A 21,133-nucleotide genomic window follows, 5' to 3' on the forward strand; every position below is an offset into this window, starting at 1 on the left:
TCTTACAATCACACCAAAATAAATAAAAGTTAAATACCTAGTTAGTAAACTTAACAAAGAACGAAAAGGGCCTGAATAAAGAAAACTATAAGACTCTGTCAAAAGAGATACAAAAAGACACAAAGAAATGGAAAGTTATTTCTTGCTCATGGACTGGAAGAATCAATGTGGCCACAATGACCATCCTCCACAAAGCACTACACAGAGTCAACACAATCACATGGAATTATCAATGACATGCTTTAATATAAAATATACATTACTGAAATTCGTACAGAACACAAAAGACCCTGGAAAGCAAAGAAACTCTGACCCAAAAGGGAAAACTTCATTATTACAATACCAGACTTCAAACTGTACTACAAAGTTATAATAATTAAAACAATACTGGATAATTAAAATGGTACTGGAATTTTATCAGACACAGAGACCAGTGGGATAGAAACAAGACCCCAGAATAAAACCAGACTTACAGGAACATTTAATCTACAAATTTGAGCCAAGAATATACACTGGAGCAAGGAAAGCCTCGTCAGGAAATGATATTGGGAAAAGTGGGCACACGAGCAAAAGAATGAAACTAGACTTCTCTATCTCAAAACACAGAAATCAAAATACATATAAGTCTTTGATGTAAGACCTCCAACTATAACACACATAGAAGAAAACTTGGGCAAAACACTCTAGAATATAAATTTCAGATGTGTTTGTGGAATCCTCCCCAGCAGCAAGGGGAACAAAGGAGAACATAAATAATTTGGACTATATCAACCAAAATGCTGCTGTACAGTTCAAGAAAACAGCCGGGTAACACTCACTCAGACTACTGAAGGGAGGATGTATTTGCACAGCGTACTTCTGACAAATAAAGACACATAAAGAACCTGGGTGTTGAGGGCCTTCCTCTCCTGTTCCACACCCACAGAGACGTGCCAAGTTCAACATGAGGTACCCCGCTGGTTAGGACACATCTGGTGGACGGAGAGAGGCTATTGGTGCAAACCCATGTGCCATTAGATTGTCTGATGTAACATCGAGTTATTTCCCAGAACGTGCCTAACTTGCATAGAGACCTGGTACGGGGTGTGAAAATATCCCTGTTGTGTTGTGTGGCAATGAAGTGGACATTAAGGACAGAAAAGTGAAGGAAAATCGATCATCTCCAAAAGAATAATTTTCAGTACTGAGACGAGTCCGTCACAGGTCACTACAAGCCCTTCCTCAGGCTGCTAGAAAAGCAACTGGAGACCCTCACTTGGAGTTCGTTGTCATGGAGTTCATTGTCACGCCTGCTCCTGCTCACTGGGCTGTCACGGACCCTGCTCTGGCAGTGAAGTCTGGTCACAATTTACAGGTTGCTCAGACAACTGCTGCTCGGGATGACGATGGTGACCTGTGAGGATGGTGATGCCCAGTGTCAGGAGTGGGCAGTGGCCCCTGCTGCCAGCGGCACAGCATGTTAGCACTTCCCTGTGCTGCTAAGCAGGACACCTGCTTACTTTTGGGGGGCTGAGGAGGTGCACAGGCTTCAGGGTGAGTTGGCAGTTACAAAAATCTTTGCTCTTTGGCCCTGCATATTAGCTGGTTAGGAACACAGGCGTTTCCTTCTGGAGTTTCAAACATAAGGCGGCTGCAGTCACATCACAATAAAAACAAAAATAAAAAATTCCCATTTGCTTTTGCAAGAGTGCCATGACAACAAGGAGTGTGGTGTCTAAGGTTTTGTATAAAAGAACTCAGTTATCTGCTTAATTAGAGTGGAATAGCACTATTGGGCATATGGGGGGTCTGTGCCCCCAAAATATTTTATTTGTGCCTTGATGATCTAGGGCGTAAAGTCAAGAGGGTTCCTTAGGCACAGACATTTGGAAAACTTGAACACAGAGTGAGAATAAGGTGCTGGGTGGCAACAGCTCTGGAAGGTGCAGGAGTTCATGATAAAGGAGTAACCAAAACTGGATGCACTTGACATCTAATCTAGTCTCTCGGGATCAGAGAATCATTAAGAAACTTTCCACTGTCCAGTGCAGTGTCCACAGGGAAATCATGAGCTCAGAGCTTGGAGCAGGAGACTGAGGTGTGGCTAATGAGACCGCGTGGAGGGCGGTAAATACCCTGTCTCCCTCGGTCCCTCAGACTGTCCAACCCGGGACCGGAGAGGACATGATTCCTGTCTGTGGAGCCCGACCTCTGCCCAGGGACCAGCCCGTGGCGCCCTCCTGAGATCCTGTCTGTGACACAGCCCAGATCCATCCTCAAGCGTCCAGGAGGGACTCAGACGCTCCATGGAGAAGCCCCCCTCACAGCCCCCACCCAGGTGAGTCTCAGAGCCCAGCAGGCACTTGTGACAGATCCAGGGAAAATGCAAACTGAGAAGTTCTGCCTCAGGTCACAGAGATCAAACCAGGCCAGGGACAAGAGGTTCCCTGTTCTCTTGCTTGACTGACTCGTCAATTTATAATTAATTTACTTAATTTGTGACTAAGAACTGCCCACTGCTCTCAACAATACAGAGATGGTGCTGACAGTGAAGAGACAGGAAGGAAAATCTGTTAGGATGAGACTGAAGGGGGAGTGGGAGGCTTAACGTGGTTCCAGCAACGTTAGGACAGATTCAGGTAGGCTTGGAGCTGAGGCAGCAGGAAATAAAGTATTAAATGTGAAGGGGATACAGGAGTGGACGGGGTGATGAGCAGGGCCTCTGTGTTGGAGAGATCCAGGGTAATGGGGGCGGATGACCTCACAGAGCAGCTGAGGAGAGGAACAGTGTGTAGTGTTCCCTCATAGCAGGTGCTCACAGAAGTCATCCTTTTTCTTGAATGTCAGTTGGGGGAGACTAAAGAGTTTTACTTTGCAACCACTCTAGTACTGGCAAATCTGCATGCTTTGCTGTTACAATTTTGCTTTTTCTATTATAAATTTTGTTCATTCTAACAGTTCATTAACCAAGGTTCTGAGTTTTTATTCTGGTTTGTGATTCAAATATTCAAAAAAATTAGGAGTTTTCAAAGTAATATTTTTTTGCACTTAATTCTCCCACATATGTAGAGATTGTTGGACAAAATGTTTCAAAGTTTTCAATTTTGTGTGGGCCTCAGTCGAGCCTTTGTGTCCCATTATGTATTTTAAACACAGGCTGTTTTCTTGAAATCTTAGTAGTACTAAGCTATTATACACCTTGTGTTCATGTCACATCTGTTTTTCCTCCTTACTCTGTCTCCTCACTTTTGTAATTTCATCTGTCGTATTTTCACTGAGATTTAATTGAATTGAAACAGTGTGTAAATTGGAGAAAAACATGTTGATTTGATATATTTACATTTTGCAATATGATTATCACTGTAGCACTAGCTAACACCTCCATCCATGCACACAATGAATATTTTTTTGTCACAAAATGATTCAGAGATAATCTCTCGACAACTTAGAAAGTTGTAAGAAAGTACTGTTGACTCTGTCACAATGCAGGAGATTCCAGAACCTTATCATCCTCCAGCTTCAAGTTTGTATCCTGAAACAACTTCTTCCAAAACCCCACCCGGTCCGGGTAACAAATTTAAGTCTGTTTTAGGAGCGCACACAGAAGTGACGTGCAGTATTTCTAGTTCTCTGACTTCTGTCACATAGCAGAACGTTCTTAGGTGCTCAGGTTGTCACACAAGGCAGGGTGTCCTTCTTTCTCTTCACTGGATATTTTATTATATAGATATTTTATTACATAGAATGTGTATTATAATAACACAATATCCTGTGTGTGTATTACACATTATATGTTTTACATAATCCATGTATATTATTTGGACAATTAAGGGCCATCCTATATGAATATAAGGCCTATATATTTTATATCTATACGTGTACACATTATTTTCTATATTCATACACTGATGGACTCGCAGGTTATTTCTAAATTTTGGCTCAATAAACAAGGGGATGCGGAGAGCTTTATGATGTCCTGTTTTCATGGCTTTTGTTACAGGGGAGTCTCACTTTGCTATTTTGAGGCTCCACTGTTCTCTTTTCCGCCTTGGCTGCAGAGGTGTATTAGCCACCGACAGCACCCCAGGCTCTCTGCGCCCCACCCCAGTGCTGACCTTTGGTCATCTCCCTGGGAGCTCTGTCAGCAGCTGTGAGGTGACAGCTCCTGGTTCGGATTTGCATCTCCCTGGTGAGTGATCCTGAGCACCCCCTCATGTGCTTGCTGAGCATCTAGGTGTCTCCTCTGGAAAACACATATTTAGGTGCTCTCTGGTATTTGCATAGGCAATGACTTCCTTGTGACATGAAAAAGCAACCCCATTACAAGTGACGGATTTACAGCAGGTCAGTCGGCCTGGGGGCCCTGATGTCCAAGGTAACTGTTCTCCGCCCAGCCGGCTCTTCAGTTGGGGCCTCACTCACATGGTCTTTCCTCATTAGCAAGAACTGACCTTTCAAATACTTCTCTCCTGTATGCAATGATGCCAGATTCTTCTTACTGTGGCCTAAAGTCAGACCTGCCTTTACTCTGTGATGAAGCTCACCTACCCGCACATACATACAGAAATGACACACACACGTACACAGGTACACACAACTGATGGATGAGAACTGTTAATCAATGGCCACGGTGTGTTCAGACAATGCACTCACACATTTTCCTACGGCCTATGGGCTTTACTTGTTTTATTCTACTTCATTCATGTTAACCCAGGTCTAACCCCCTAATGAATCTCAGGATATGAAAATTCCTCTTGCGTGTTCTCCACAACTATTTTAGCATTTCCCCGTCTGTCTTTCTGAACTTGTCATTATTTTTTTGTGAGACCATATTGTTCATCTAGCTCATGCAATATGCATTTATTTATCTACTATTCCCAACTAAAGGAAATCAGGGTGAGGTGTCAGAGTATAGTGAATACATTAATTTCTCACTTACTATCATGGATATATTCTTGGAAACTGCAACTTTAAGAGAAATGATATATCACAAAACCAATTTTATCATAAGTTCATCAAGATAAACAAGAATTAAATTTCCTATGGCAGATTTCTGGTCACAGATACATCACCAAATTTGTTGTGAGACCCTGTCACTGTTACCATTAAACTCCATTTGTATTGATCATCTACTCATTTATCTCCCAATCATCTTAGTCCAGTCAGAGTTGAGGGTAACTGGGGCCTGCCAAGAAGCAGATGGTACACAGGAACTGACCCTGAAGGGATGCTGTTCAGATGCAGGGCAGTGGGCCACACTCACCGCGGCGGGTAGTGCAGCCTGGTCCAGCCCTTACTGCGAGCAGTGAGGACGTGTCTCAAAGCGTAAACATGGAACTGCCATTTGACCCAGTCATTCCACTCCTAGGCATCTGTCTATAATATTTAAAAAACTAATTGGAAAGAAATTTGCTCTGCCATGTTTATTGCAGCACTATTTATTATAGTGGAAACATCCTAACATGTGAATAGAGCAAGATGATGTAGTGTACACACACAACGGATTACCACACAGCAATGAAAAAGATGAACTCATGCCACTTGTGGCAACATGAATGGAGCTTGAAATAATAATGTTAGGGGAAATAAGTCATGATAAAGCAAAGGACGGTGTGACTAATATGTAGAATATAAAGTAAATAAATGAACAGATTAATACAACGTGAAAAACTAACCCTTGATGGCTGACTACAGAGCTGAGACATAGAGGGGGCATCCCGGGGGAAATGGAAGAATGAGGTGGGAAAGAAGAACAATGGCCTGGGGTGGTGGAATATGGGTGAGTGGGTGTGGGTGCACTCTGGTGGCCATACCTGGTGGGGGTACCCCAGTACTACCTCAGTTACAAAATATAAATGAATAAATAAATAAGGATACAGGGCGAGTTTCTGTGTGTTTAGGTATCCAGTGTGTGAAAATGCAGAGGTAAATAACAACTTTCTTTACAACATTTCTGGAGAGCTGATTCTTTGAAAAGTAAACACTTCCTATTTTCGTTGTCCTCAGTGATTTGATTTACAATTCTCAGCTGTGCTTCAATGCACAGGACAAAATGCCCTAAAAGTGGGGCCTCCCGGTGGCAAGCGGTTGAGCGCTGGGTTGCGAAGCTGCCCGCGGCCTCTGCGGCGCCGGTTCGATCCCCGGCTGCTCCCGGCCACCGGAGGAGGGTCCCGCATGGCACGCAGACCTCTCCTGCCGCCTGCTGTTCCCCCCAGCAGTGTACTTCGGTCCTTCTGCCTGCTCTGCTCCCCGCTCTGGCTCTGGTGAATTTTCTCACCCTCCCGCGCTTCTGACTGTACCCAGTGCTTGTATAAACAAAAAACAAACAATAAATAAATAAATAAAAAATGCCTCTATATAAAAAAAAAAAATGCCCACAAAGTGGATCAGAAAGTGTGTGTGTGGCTGAAATAAGGGAAATAATCCTTATTACAGGTAAAGGAAGCACAGATCGGACATCTGTCCCATTGAAGCTGTCTTCTACAATCTAGCATTCGGAATTTAGATGAAATGTGAGGGAAAGACATTACAGTTTGGCACAGCACATGTAACACAACCTACACACTAGAAGATCAGCAAATGTACAATGTGACAGGCAGGAACTTCGCACGGCAATAGGATGTTAGGGTCTTCTGCCAACCTCTCATCTCACCCCCTACCTGGAGTGCCCCTCCTGTCAACCCCTACTTTGGTTCTGTCACTATGCCAGGAACACTGGCTATTTCCCAAGCCCAATGTGCTCAGGCATACATTGTTACCACGTGATGTCTCCTTATATAAAAAAATCCTGTTGACTTCAAAATTTTGTTCAAAGACTCAAAATCGGAAGTGATTATCACGTTTCCTCTAGAATCCACCTCTTCGTCCAACTGCATTATTTTACTTAACAAAATAATCACCATATGAAATATTATTTACCAAGACCACACACCTACTTAGAAGAAAACTTGTTTGGGGCTAGGATTTTTCTTTCTCTCTTTTTTTTAAAAAGGATTTATTTACTTATTATGTATGCATAGAACAACTGGGGTACAGGCCAGAGGAGTGGGGGGTAAGAGGACTCACAGGATAATAGTGGGGAGCAGGACAGTCAGATCTATTGAAATACACTGCAGGGGAGCAGTTGGTGAAAAGGAGAGGTCTGCTGCACCATGTGGGTAGCTCCCTGGCTGGGGATTGAACCCAGGATGTTGCATAGTGCTGAGAGTTAACCTCTAGGCCACCAGGGAGGCCCTAGGGCCAGGATTTTTCAAAGTCAGTCTCAATGCTTTTTCTCTATGATTCCAACAATACTTGGATAATATAATTAGTCAAACGTATTTAAAAGAAGAACTCAGGAAATTTTCAAAGAAAATTTTGACTTGGAAAAATGCTTGTATTAGATGTACCCATGGCTAATTATTTTCAGCATCAGGTAAGAGGCACTAGCTCGATAAGATGAAATTGATCAACTGAATGTATTTAAAATGAAATCACCCCATTTAAACTCATGTCTTGACTGCTCTGCTGTGGTGAAGTTTCCATCACTTCTGGCTCCATCCCCCAGGTTCACCAGCGACCTGGTGCCAGGAAACCAAACCCACCCCACAGCGTTCACCCTCCTGGGGCTCTCAGAAGAGGCCTCGCTGCAGCCCCTCCTCTTCTGGGCATTCTTGGCCATGTACTTGGTCACCTTCACTGGGAATCTCCTCATCATCCTGGCCATCGTCACGGACCCCCACCTGCACACCCCCATGTACTTCTTCCTCGCCAACCTGTCCTTTGCCGACATCTGCTTCACCTCCACCACCGTCCCCAAGATGCTGCTGAACATCCAGACGCAGAACAAAGCCATAACCTACGCGGGCTGTCTCAGCCAGGTGTTTTTCTACATATTCTTTGGAGGACTGGACACCTTCCTCCTGACAGCCATGGCCTACGACCGGTTTGTGGCCATCTGCCATCCCCTGCACTACATGGTCATCATGAACCCCCAGTTCTGTGGCCTCCTGCTTCTTGCATCCTGGGTGGTAAGTCTTCTGCATTCTCTGTTACACAGCTTACTGGTTTTGCGACTGTCCTTTTGCTCACAGCTGCAAATCCCTCACTTCTTCTGTGAACTGAACCAGGTGATCCAGCTTGCCTGTTCTGACACCTTCCTCAATGAGCTGGTGATATATTTAGCAGCGGGGGTTGTGGCAATCATTCCTCTCGGTGGCATCCTTTACTCTTACTCTAAGATTGTGTCCTCTGTTTTGAAAATCTCAGCGAGCGGCAGGTACAAAGCCTTCTCCACCTGCGGGTCTCACCTCTCCGTGGTCTCCCTGTTCTACGGGACGGGGCTCGGTGTGTACCTCAGCTCTGCTGCTACCCACGACTCCAGGGACAGTGCAATCGCCTCGGTGATGTACACGGTGGTCACCCCCATGCTGAACCCCTTCATCTACAGTCTCAGAAACAAGGACATAAAGCAGGCCCTGGTGAGACTCTTCAGCAGAACAGCAGCCCCATCATGACAGTGCTGCTGTCCTCAGATTGTCTGGTTGGGAGCAGCAGGGCTCAGTCCATGGACTGAGTCATGATCCTGTCATCACTCAGTCAGAGATAATCTGTGGTTTCTCTTATGTACACAGTTTGACATCAGTGTTTTTTACATTATAAATATGTTTTCTGTATTATTATTTTTAACTGGTCTGAGTAACGGGTTCAGTTTTAAGAAAAATATAATTGCTAAATTTTTCTTTTGTAAAATATTAAAACAGCAAATTGGCTACATACAAATAATAGGAAGAAAGGGAAGAAAAATACATACAAAGTATCCATGAGTGTCCAGGGTTACTATTCAGCTGTCCCTACTTCTGTAACTTCCTTCCTTCCTTTCAGTGCTTCGTTGTTGACCCATAATACTCCTGTTCATGTCATTTTGCTCAGGGTTTGTGTTTCATTTTTTCTTTCTTGTAGAAGAACTCTTGTCAGCTTTTATGGTGAGGCAGGCAGACCTGACAGTGATAACCTCCACTGGCTTCTCTGCCTGGGGAAGCTTTCGTTCACATTCACACTGGAATAATTCTGCAGGGTACAGTATTCTTGGCGGGATGTCTTTGTATTTAGGATTATGAACACATCCTTCCTCTCTTTACCTGGAGAGTGACTGGGGAAAAATCTGAGGAAAGCCTACTTTGGAGATCTTTGCAAATTCTCTTATTTTCAGGCCTCCTGTATTTTTTTTCTTTTTTTCTGATTTTTTATAATTTAACTGTGGGGTGTCATGGTGTAGGTCATTTCACTTTGAAATGTGGGTGTTATCACTGCTTCCTGGATATTTGTGCTTATTTCATTCTCCAGGTTTGGAAAATTCTCAGCTAGATTTTTTTGAAAAGCATCTCTCCTTCTTTCACCTTTACCTTCTGGATTATCCACTATCCTTATGTTTCCACTTCTAATTGCATCTGACATTGTTTGTAGTGTTTCCTTATTTTTCCTGTGTCCTTGTCTCGTTTCTCTCTGTTTTCCTAATTGGGTGATTTATACTTTTGGGTCCTCTATTTCTGAAGTTATTATGTCTGCCAGTTTAATTCTATATAAAACTTTCTTATATTTGTGGTCATTTGCATTCGGAGACTCTTTTGTGTTCCTTTAATCTTGTCCATCTCTTTGGTGAAGATGCTGTGGTTCTTTATCTTCTCTCTAAGGTCTCGCAGCTGCCCGTCTGCCCTGAGTCACCTCCCATAACTCATGGGTGTATTTCATGTTGTTGCTCCACGTCGCTGAGACTCCTCTGCTTCTCGCTCCTGTATTTATGAGCCAGAACTTCTGTTCTGCTACTGTTTTTCCTTCCTGTGCTTGGATGTTCCTTGGTTTCTAAGCATTGATGTCACCTCATTTCCAGGTGTACAGCTGGGGTGCTGGGGGTCAGTTTGATTGTTTCTCTTCTAGTTCACCTTGGCATGAGGTGGGCAGTGGGGAGTCTGGGACTTAAGTGTTGTCTCAGTTTGTTGAGACGTGAACTCTGTCACCTCCACCTCCTCCCCTCTCTCTCCACAGAAGCTCCAATTGGTCTTCAGTTGTCCTCACCTCCCTCCCGACCTCCTTCTGGTTGTTCCTGCCATGGATTGAGTCTCCTGCTGATGGAGCTGGGTTTGTCCACAGGGTTCCACCTCTGGACTCAGCTGGCCTGGATACAAAAGAGGCACCTACGTGGGCTGTGTGCACATTGCACAGCTGTGGCCACAGGCAATGACCACAGGCAATGACCACACCACAGCCAGCAGCCCTGCTGTCCACTGAGGCACCTGGTTGCAAATGCTGAGTTCCCCATGTTCCAATTGTCTCACTTCTGGTTACTTATCTGGAAAATACACTGAAAAAACACTAATTGAAAGAGGTCTGTGCCAGCCATGTTCACTGAAGTGGTACTTACAATAGCCAAGAGGTAGAAACAATCCAAGTTTCTATCTACTATTCACTATCAACAATCAGACCACATGATGTGGTATTTGTAGAGAATGTAATACTATTTATATTAAAAAGATAAAATTATACCATTTGCAAAACAGAATTATCCTGACTGAAATAAGCCAACCACAGAAAGTCAAATTCTATATGATTTCACTCCTATGTGATAAAGAAAATAAACTGATCAATTCAATAAAATGAATTATACTTTTAATTCTGTAAGAACAATTAGTGGCTAACAGCAAGATGGGGTAAGTGAGGTGGTTAAATCAGAATCAGAGGACAACGGTATAATGAAAGATAAATTAAACTTTTAGTAGTGAACTAAAAGTCACATATACATATGGTGATTAATAAACATGCATAACTGAAATTTATATAATGTTATAATGTAAGGTTACTTCAGTGTAATAAATTGAAAGGAAAACTCTAGGGAAATGGAAAGAATTTAATGGGAGTGTCTCCTTTAATAAATAGCTTTGTATTAAAATTAACTTAACATTTCAAAGTGAATAATGAAGTGTTTTTGCGGTACAAAATAAAATGTAAAATTACTAAATTAGAAAAGCCATACAAAATTAGGCACACATACCTCAGGGGTCCCTTCATACATAATACACAAAAGATTGCACAAGCTTCAACTGCTTTCTTATATTTAAAAAAGATGGTCCTAAGTCTGTTTTCTTGAGTATGATAGTGTGGGAATAAAAAACCAACATTCAGATGGATGTTTGAGAAATAAATACCTAGAAAGAGTTTTTATTGTTTAGGATGAGTTCCATTTATGTCTGTTTTTAGGGTTTTTAGTATACATAGATGTTGGATCGAACTGAAACAATGAACAAGTTTAGTTACAGTGGCAGGATATAAACACAAACAAAATCAGCTGCCTTCCTATGTATAAACAATGAGATAGAAGAGAAAACATTAAGAAAATGATCCCACTTACAATCACACTAAATTAAATAAAAGTTAAATACCTACTTAGTAAACGTAACAGAGTATGTGAAGGGCATGTATAAAGAAAACTATAAGACTCTGTCAAAAGAGATACAAAAAGACACAGAGAAATGGAAAGTTATTCTTGCTCATGGACTGGAAGAATCAATGTGGTCACAATGAACACCCTACACAAAGCACTAACACAGAGTCAATGCAACAAATGAAATTTATCAATGGCACACTTTAAGAAATAAAACATACATTACAGAAATTCATATGGATCCACCAAAGACCCGGAAAACAAAGCAACTGACAAAGAAGGGAAAAAATGTCATTATCACAATACCAGAAGTCAAACTATACAATAAAGCTATAATAAGTAAAACAATACTGGATAGTTAAAATGATCTGGGAACAATAACAGACACAGAGACCAATGGGATAGAATCAAGACCCAGAAACAAACCAGACATATAGGAACAGTTACTCTACAAAATAGGAGCCAAGAACATACACCGGAGCAAGGCTCCTCTTCAGGAAATGGTATTGGGAACACTGGGCACAACGCAAAAGATGAAACTAGATGACTCTATCTGCAAACACACAAAAATCAATTCAAATGAATAAAAGTTTTGGGCCTCCCTGGTGGTACAAGGGGTTAAGCACTGCACTATAAAAATCCACAGCCACTGCAGCATGAGTTCAATCCCCGGCCAGCCAGGGAGCTACCCTCATGGCGTGGCAGACCTCTCCTGTCTCGCCCACTGCTCCCCTCAGCAGTGTATTTTGGTCAATCTGCCTATTCTGTTCCCCGCTCTGTCTCTGGTGAATCCCCTTACCCCCCACATCTCTGGCTTGTACCCCAGCTCTTGAATGTATAAATAAATATTAAAGAAAAAAAACAAATGAATAAAAGTTTTGATGTAAGGCCCAAACCCATAACACATAGAATAAAACTTGGGCAAAACACTGTACAATATAAATTTCAGATGTGTTTGTGGAATCATCTCCAGCAGCAAGGGAAACAAAGGGGAACATAAATAATTGGGAGTATATAAAACAAAATGTTCTGTGCAGTACAAGAAAACATCACTACAACACTAAGACAGCCTACTAAAGGGAGGATATATTTGCACAGCATAGTTCTACAATAAAAGACATACAAAGAACCTGGGGTGTTGAGGTCCTTCCTCTCCTGTTCTACACACACAGTGATGTGTCAAGCTCAAGTGTGGCACCCAGCTGGTGAGGAGACATTGGTGGATGGAGAGAGGCTATTGGTGCAAGCCCAATGTGCCATTAGAATGACAGATGTAAAATGTTAGTTCCAAAAATGTGCCAAACTTGAAAAAATCTGGTACAGGGTGTGAGAACATCCCTATTGTGTTTTGTGGCAACACAGTAGACATTAAGGACAGGAAAGTTAAGGAAAATCGATTGTCTCCAAAAGAACTTTCAGTACTGAGATGTGTCCTTCAAAAGTAACTACAAGCGCTTCCTCAGGCTGCAAGAAAAGCAGCGGGAGACCCTCACTTGGAGTTTGTTGTCCTGCCTGCTCCTGCCTCACTGGGGCTGTCACGGACCTGCTCTGGCAGTGAGGTATGCGCAGATTTAGAGGTTGCTGAGACAACTGTGGCTGGGGGTGAGGACGGTGCCCTGAGAGGACGGTGATGCCCGTGACAGGGGAGGAATTTTGTTAGAGCTGCCCCTGTGCTGGCAGTGGTGCGGGGTGTTAGCACTTTCTGTGCTGCTAAGCAGGACACATGCCTGATCTTTGGGGGGCCGAGGAGGGGCACGGGCTTCAGAGTGAGTGCGGCAGTTACAAAAATCTTTACTCTTTGGACCTGCACATTTAGCTGGTTAGGAACACAGTCGTTTCCTTCTGGAGTTTCAAACGTAAGGCTGCTGTAGACACATCACAATAAAAACAAAAAAGAAATTCCGATTTGCCTTTTTTAAAAAGATTTATTTATTTATTTCTACAAGCACCGGGTACAGTCAGAGCGCGGGAGGGTGAAGAGGATTCACCAGAGCCAGAGCGGGGAAAAGAACAGGCAGACTGACGAAGTACACTGCTGAGGGGAGCAGCGGGTGCGGCAGGAGTGGTCTGCGCGCCATGTGGGACCCTTGCTGGCGGCCGGGGATCGAACAGCGCTGCAAAGGCTGCGGGCAGCTTCACAGCCCAGCGCTCAACTGCTGAGCCACAGGGGAGGCCCTTCATTTGCTTTTGCAACAGTGCCATGAAAACAAGGAGTGTGGTGGCTAAGGTTTTATATAGAGGAACTCGGTTCTCTGCTTTATGAGAGAGGAATAGCACTATTGGACATATTGAGGCGGGGGTGGTGTGGGGTTGTCTGTGCTTATACCACATTTGTGCCTTAATGATCCAGGACAAGTCAAGACGGGCTCCTCAGTCACAGACATACTGAAAACTTGAACACAGAGTGAGAATAAGGTGCTGGGTGGTTACAGCTCTGGAAGGTGCAGGAGTTCATGAAAAAGGAGTAACTAAAATTGGATGCACTTGACATCTAATCTAGTCTTTCGGGATCAGAGAATCATTAAGAAATTTTCCTTTGTCCAGTCCAGTGTCCACAGGGAAATCATGGGCTCAGAGCTTGGAGCAGGAGAGTGAGGTGTGGCTAATGAGACCGCGTGGAGGGCGGTAAATATCCTGTCTCCCTCGGTCCCTCAGACTGTCCAACCCGGGACCGGAGAGGACATGATTCCTGTCTGTGGAGCCCGACCTCTGCCCAGGGACCAGCCCTTGGCGCCCTCCTGAGATCCTGTCTGTGACACAGCCCAGATCCATCTTCAAGCGTCCAGGAGGGACTCAGACGCTACATGGAGAAGCCCCCCTCACAGCCCCCACCCAGGTGAGTCTCAGAGCCCAGCAGGCACTTGGGACAGATCCAGGGAAAATGCAAACTGAGAAGTTCTGCCTCAGGTCACAGAGACCAAACCAGGCCCAGGGACAAGAGGTTCCCATATCAATTTATAATTAATTTGATTAATTTGTGACCCAAAACTGTCCACTGCACTCAACAATAAAAGGGGCGGGGAGAGGAAGGACTAGAGTCAAAATAAGGGGGGGGGTGCAATTGTACGGGGAATATAACCAAAAGAAAATGCATACATTGTGCAAAGATGAAAAATGATGAAAGAATTATAAAAAATAAAATATTTTAAAAACACATACAGAGACAGAGATGGTGCTGACAGTGAAGAGACAGGAATGAAAATCTGTTTGGATGAGACTGAAGGGGGAGTGAGAGGCTTAACGTGGTTCCAGCAAAATTAGGACACAGCCAAGTAGGTTTGACATTAAGGCAGCAGGAAAATAGAGCATTAAATGCGATGGGGTCGGCACTGAAGTGAGGAGCTCATTTTTAGGAGGGGGTGTATGAGCAGGTGAGCTGTATTAGAAAGATCCAGAGCAGCTGAGGAGAGGAACAGTGTGTCGTGTTCCCTCATAGCAGGTGCTCACAGAAGTCATCCTTTTTCTTTAATGTCAGTTGGGGGAGACTAAAGAGCTTTACTCTGCAACCACTCTATTCCTGGCAAGTCTGCATAGTTTTCCTTGTTAGGTTTTTGGTTTTTTCAATTATAAATTGCACTCATTCCTACAATTTATTTACTTAGGGCCTGCATTTTTATTCTGGTTTGTGATTCATATATTCAAACAGAATTGGAGTTTTTCAAAATAAGTGTTTTGCACTTAATTCTCCCACATATACATAGGCTTTTGGGCAAAATGTTTAAAAGCTTTCCATTTTGCGGGGCTCAGTTGATCTACTGTGTCCCACTATGTATTGAAACATCGGCTGTTTCTTGCATTCTTAGTGGTAATAATATATTACACACATTGTGTTCACGTCACATCTGCTTTCCCTCATTCCTCTGCCTCCTCACTTTTGTGATTTGATTTGATGTATTTTCATTGAGATTTAATTGGCATGAAACATGTTGATTTGTGAAAGTTGGAGAAAAACATGTTGATTTCATATATTTATATATTGTAATATGATGACCCCTGGAGCACTAGCTGACACTTCCAACCATACACACAATTAATATTTATTTTTGTCACAAAATTATTAAGAAATAATCTCCCGATAACTTTGAATGTTGTAAGAAAATACTGTTGACTCTGTCACAATGTGATAGATTCCAGAACCTTATTCACCCACCAGTTTCAGGTTTGTGTCCTGAAGTAACCTCTTCCAAATTCCCCACCCTGGTCCATGGAAGCTATTTAAGTCTGTTTTAGGGCACACACAGAAGTCATGTCCAGCGTCTGTAGTTTCTCTCTTCTGTCACGTGGCACAACGTTCTTAGGTGCTCAGGTTGTCACAAAGGGCAGGGTGTCCTTCCTTCTCTTGACTGGATATTATTTGATATTTTACTATATAGAATGTGTATTATAACAACACAATATCCTGTGCGTGAATTACATATGTTTTACATAATCCATGTATATTCACTGGGTCAGTGAAGAGCAATTGTGTACATGTATTGTGAATACATATTTTATATCTGTATGTTTGCCCCTTATTTTCTTAATGTGTCCACTGATAGATTCATAGGTTATTTCTATTTTGGCTCAAAAGCAAGGGGGTGCGGATAGCTTTTCAATGTCCTGATTTCATTGCCTTGGTACATGTATGAAGAGAGCACGTGGGAGTCTAACTTTGCTATTTTGAGGCGCCTCTGTTGTCTCACCCACCCTGGATGAAGCAATGTATTGGCCCACCGACAGCACCCGAAGGTTCTCTGCGCCCCACCCCAGTGCTGATCTCCCAGGGAGCTCTGTCAGCAGCTGTGAGGTGAGGCTCCTGGTTCGGATTTGCATTTCCTTGGTGAGTGATCCTGAGCACCCCATCATGTGCTTGCTGAGCATCTAGTTGTCTCCTCTGGAAAACACATATTTAGGTGCTCTCTGGTATTTGCATAGGCAATGACTTCCTTGTGACATGAAAAAGCAGGAAGCCACAGGTGGTGCTACATAAACTGAAAAGCTTCTGCATACAAGAGAGACAAAGGGACACTGGGCAGCCAATTTGTTACTAAAAACAGCCCCCACCTTCCCATCTCCTGGATCACACTCTTCTGTATTCAAATGACAAATAATATTTTCCTCAAGCATATTGGAATCCATTTTTGTTTATCTAGAGAGAAATGATAGCTTTAGATCTGCATTTTTCAGTGCTTTGGAATAAGTGTCATTCCTGTTTTTCATTTTCAACTCTGCCATGTTACGTTTTAGAGAACCAGTGGATGTGACGAAGTTCTTGTTATATCTTCTCTTCACAAAGTCTTAGATTTGTGCTCCATTGTGCTTAATGCATTCATGCTGATCCCACTACATTTAACCAGGCTATATATTTTTTGCTGTTCCATTTATTTTATGAACTAAAATTCCTTGACATAGTTTGTATATTAATATCACAAAAGTGGGCAAACTAGCTGGTGTACCAGCTCATGTGGATGTTACGTTATGACAGAGAGGGTTGAGTACAAGGAAACCGCGCATGTGGGATATGATGGTCTCAGGAATAAACAACACGGAGGAAAGGGACAGACTGTTGGGGCACAAGCAGGATTTTATGGAATATTGTCTGGGGAGGACACTGCTTGTTGGATGAGGAGCAAAACAAGGAACAGTTTATCTGTGTCAAAGAGAGATCAAAACCTAAAGCCCAAGGAAAGCAAATGAAGTGATTCCACAAAAACGAAAAACCAGATGAGGGACAATCTCAGACGCTACTGCATCATAACAGTGTGTGGTCACATAAGTGGGAACAGGTACAAAAACAACACTCAGATCAGGATCCCACTGTCAACCCCACCACAGGCGAGTGGAGTGACAGCGTGTCCGTCGGCCTGGGGGCCCTGGTGTCCAAGGTAACTGTTCTCCACCCGGCCTGGCTCTTCAGTTGGGGCCTCACTCACAGGGTCTCTCCTCATTAGCAAGAACTGACTTTTAAATACTTCTCTCCTGTATGCAATGATGCCAGATTCTTCTTACTGTGGCCTAAAGTCAGACCTGTCTTTACTCTGTGATGTAGCCTACCTACGCGCACAAACATACAAAAACGACACACACACATGCACATGTACACATGTACACACGTACACACAACTGATGGAAGAGAACTGTAAATCACTGTCCTGATGTGTTCAGACAATGCACTCAGACATTTTCCTACGGCCTTTACTTGTTCTATTCTACTTCATTCATGTAAACTCAGTCTCACCCCCTAATGGATGTATCTCAGGATATGAAATTCCTCTTGGGTGTTCTCCACAACTATTTTAGCATTTCCCTGTCTTTCTTTCTCAGCTTGTCATTATTTTTTGACATGTGGGTCAGCTCCCTGGCTGGGGATCGAATTCAGGCTGTCCTGATGGTAGCACTGAGTCTGGACCTCTAGGCCACCCGGGAGGCCCTAGGACGAGGATTTTTCAGAGTCAGTCTCATTGCTTTTTCTCCATGATTCCAACAATACTTGTATAATTGGTTAAATGTATTTAAAGAAAATCATACAATATATTAAAAGAAAATTTTGACTTGGAAAAATGTTTGCATTATAGGTAAGAATGGGAAATTATTTTCAGCATCAAGAGTTGATGGGTCATGAACAGCCTTGAAAATTTCAGGTAAAAGGCACTAGGTCTATAACATCAAATTCATTAACTGAATGTATTTAAAATAAAATCACCCCATTTAAACTCTTTCTTGATGGCTCTGCTGTGGTTAAGTTGACATCACTTCTGTCCCCATCCCCCAGGCTCACCAGCGACCTGGCGCCAGGAAACCAAACCCACCCCACAGCGTTCACCCTCCTGGGGCTCTCAGAAGAGGCCTCGCTGCAGCCCCTCCTCTTCGGGGCATTCTTGGCCATGTACTTGGTCACGGTCACTGGCAATCTCCTCATCATCCTGGCCATCGTCACGGACCCCCACCTGCACACCCCCATGTACTTCTTCCTCGCCAACCTGTCCTTTGCCGACATCTGCTTCACCTCCACCACCGTCCCCAAGATGCTGCTGAACATCCAGACACAGAACAAAGCCATAACCTACGCGGGCTGCCTCAGCCAGGTGTTTTTCTTCTTACTTTTGCAGGAGTGGACACTTCCTCTTGACAGCCATGGCCTATGACCGGTTTGTGGCCATCTGCCATCCCCTGCACTACATGGTCATTATGAACCCCCAGTTCTGCGGCCTCCTGCTTCTTGCATCCTGGGTGTTAAGTCTTCTGCATTCTCTGTTACACAGCTTAATGGTTTTGAGACTGTCCTTTTGCTCACAGCTGCAAATGCCTCACTTCTTCTGTGAACTGGACCAGGTGATCCAGCTTGCCTGTTCTGACACCTTCCTCAATGAGCTGGTGATATATTTGGCAGTGGGGATTCTGGGGGCCATTCCTCTCAGCGGCATCATTTTCTCTTACTCTAAGATTGTATCCTCTGTTTTGAAAATCTCCTCAGCGAGCGGCAGGCACAAAGCCTTCTCCACCTGCGGGTCTCACCTCTCCGTGGTCTCCCTGTTCTACGGGACAGCATTTGGCGTGTACCTCAGCTCTGCTGCTACCCACGACTCCAGGGACAGTGCAACAGCCTCGGTGATGTACACAGTGGTCACCCCCATGCTGAACCCCTTCATCTACAGTCTCAGAAACAGGGACATAAAGCAGGCCCTGGTGAGGATCTTCAGCTGCAGAGCAACTCCAACGTGATGGGGGCCGCTTCCTCAGATCGTCTGGTCGGGGGCAGCAGGGCTCACAGTCCACAGATTAAGTCATGATCCTGTCCTCAGTCAGTCAGAGATAATCTGTGGTTTGTCTTAGGAGCAGAGTTTGATATCACTCTTTTATACATTATTAATATGTTTTCTGTATTTCCTTAATTATTTTTAACTGTTCTGTATAATGAGTTCCATATTAAGAGAAGCATGGTGTGCCTGAATTTTTCTTTAATAAAATGTTTCAATCAAGAAATTGGGCATTTACAAAATAATAAAAAGAAATGAAGGAAAAAATATGTACAACCGTGTCAGGTAAAAGCAAACAATTACAGTATATCTGAGGGAAAATCTAGTCAAAACAAAGTATCCATTAGTGTCATCCCTGACTCTGTCTTTACTTCCTTCAGTTGGGTTCTTTGTTGCTGACCCATAATACTCCAGAACTCTTGTTTAGCTTCTATGGTCAGACATGCAGACCTTACAGTGAGAAACTCCTTTGACTTCTCTACCTGGGGAAGCTTTTATTCACATTCATATTTGAATAATCTGCAGGGTGGAGTGTTCTTGGATTTAGGAGTGTCCTTGTGTTTAGGATTATGAGCACTTCCTTCCTCTCCTGTCCTGGAGGGTGACTGCGGAAAAATCTGAGGAAAACCTAATTTAGATGCATTTGCAATTCACTCTTCTTCAGGTCTTCTATAAATTCTTCTCCTTTTTCTGACTTTTTATAATTCACAGTGGGATGTCACGGTGAAGGTCATTTTCACTTTGAAATTTGGGTGTTATCACTACATCCTGGACATTCATGCTTCTTTCATTCTTTAGGTTTGGAAAATTCTCAGCAATGATGTTTTTGAAGAGTGTCCCTCCTCCCTTCTCCTTCATCTTCTGGGTTATCCACTATCCCTATGTTTCCACTTCCAGTTGAGTCTAACATTTTCTGTAGTGTTTCCTTCTTTCCCGTGTCTGTCTTATTTCTCTCTGTTTCCTAATTATGTGATTTATACATTTGGATCCTCAAGCTCTGAAGTTATTTTGTTTGCCATTTTAGTTCTACCTAAAACACTTTCTATATTTGTGTTCATTTGCATTCAGAGACTCTTTTGTGTTCTCTTAATCTTGTCATCTCTTTGGTGAAGACTCTCTGGTTCTTTATCTTCTCTCTAAGGTCTCGCAGCTGCCTGTCTGCCCTGAGTCACCTCCCATAACTCACGGTGTATTTAATATTGTTGCTTCAAGTCACTGAGACTCCTCTGCTTCTCTCCCCTGTATATGAGTCAGAATTTCTGTTCTGATGCTTTTTTTCCTTCTCGTGCTCAGATGTTCCTTGATTTCTAATTATTTATGTCACCTCATTGCCAGGTTTATAGTGGGTCAGAGTTGACTGCTTCTCTTCTAGTTTACCTTGGCGTGAGGTGGGCAGCGGGAACTCTGGGACTTAAGTATTATCTTAGTTTGTTGAGAAGTGAACTCTGTCACCTCCACCTCCTCCCTCCTCCCTCCACAGAAGCTCCAATTGGTCTTCAATTGTCCTCATCTCCCTCCCCACCTCCTTCAGGTTGTTCCTGCCACTGATCAAGTCTCCTGGTGACTGGAGCTGGGTCTAGTCCACAGGGTTCCATCTCTGGACTCAGCTGGCCTGGATATGAAGGCGGCACCTGATGGGCCGCGTGCCCATTGCACCGCTGTGGCCACAGGCAATGACCACCACAGCCACCTGCCCTGCTGTCCACTGAGGGACCCGGGTTGCTAATGCTGCAAGTCTGCTTGATACATTGCAAAGTAGTGCTGTGTTCTCTGTCCCACCGTCCTTTCCCTGCTCTGGGATCCATTACGAAGCCATCTGGTCACTGGTCACTGAGCTCACCGTGTCCCGCCAGAAGTGGAAAACACTTATTTATGTAGTGTTGGTGGATGTAAAATTGTGCATCTATTATGGAAAGCAATATGTAAAATAACTAATATAAGTTCCCTATTGATCCAATTGTCTCACTTCTGAGTATTTTAGCTGGAAAATACACACAAAAAC

General features: G+C 43.5%; 1 protein-coding gene across 1 annotated transcript in view; it reads left to right on the top strand.

Moving 5' to 3' along the window:
- Positions 1-1,270: 1,270 nt before the first annotated feature.
- LOC119240323 (olfactory receptor 7C1-like) overlaps positions 1,271-21,133 on the top strand; it is a 21,937-nt gene continuing 2,074 nt past the window's right edge. Inside the window, exons 1-3 of the mRNA XM_037504673.2 lie at positions 1,271-1,395; positions 7,526-7,988; positions 18,849-18,863. Coding sequence (XP_037360570.2) covers positions 1,271-1,395; positions 7,526-7,988; positions 18,849-18,863 — 603 coding nt within the window. The remainder of the gene's footprint in view (positions 1,396-7,525; positions 7,989-18,848; positions 18,864-21,133) is intronic.

Source organism: Talpa occidentalis, unplaced genomic scaffold (assembly GCF_014898055.3).
Source record: "Talpa occidentalis isolate TD23 unplaced genomic scaffold, MPIMG_talOcc4v2.1 talOcc4.12, whole genome shotgun sequence".
Lineage (NCBI taxonomy): Eukaryota > Metazoa > Chordata > Mammalia > Eulipotyphla > Talpidae > Talpa > Talpa occidentalis.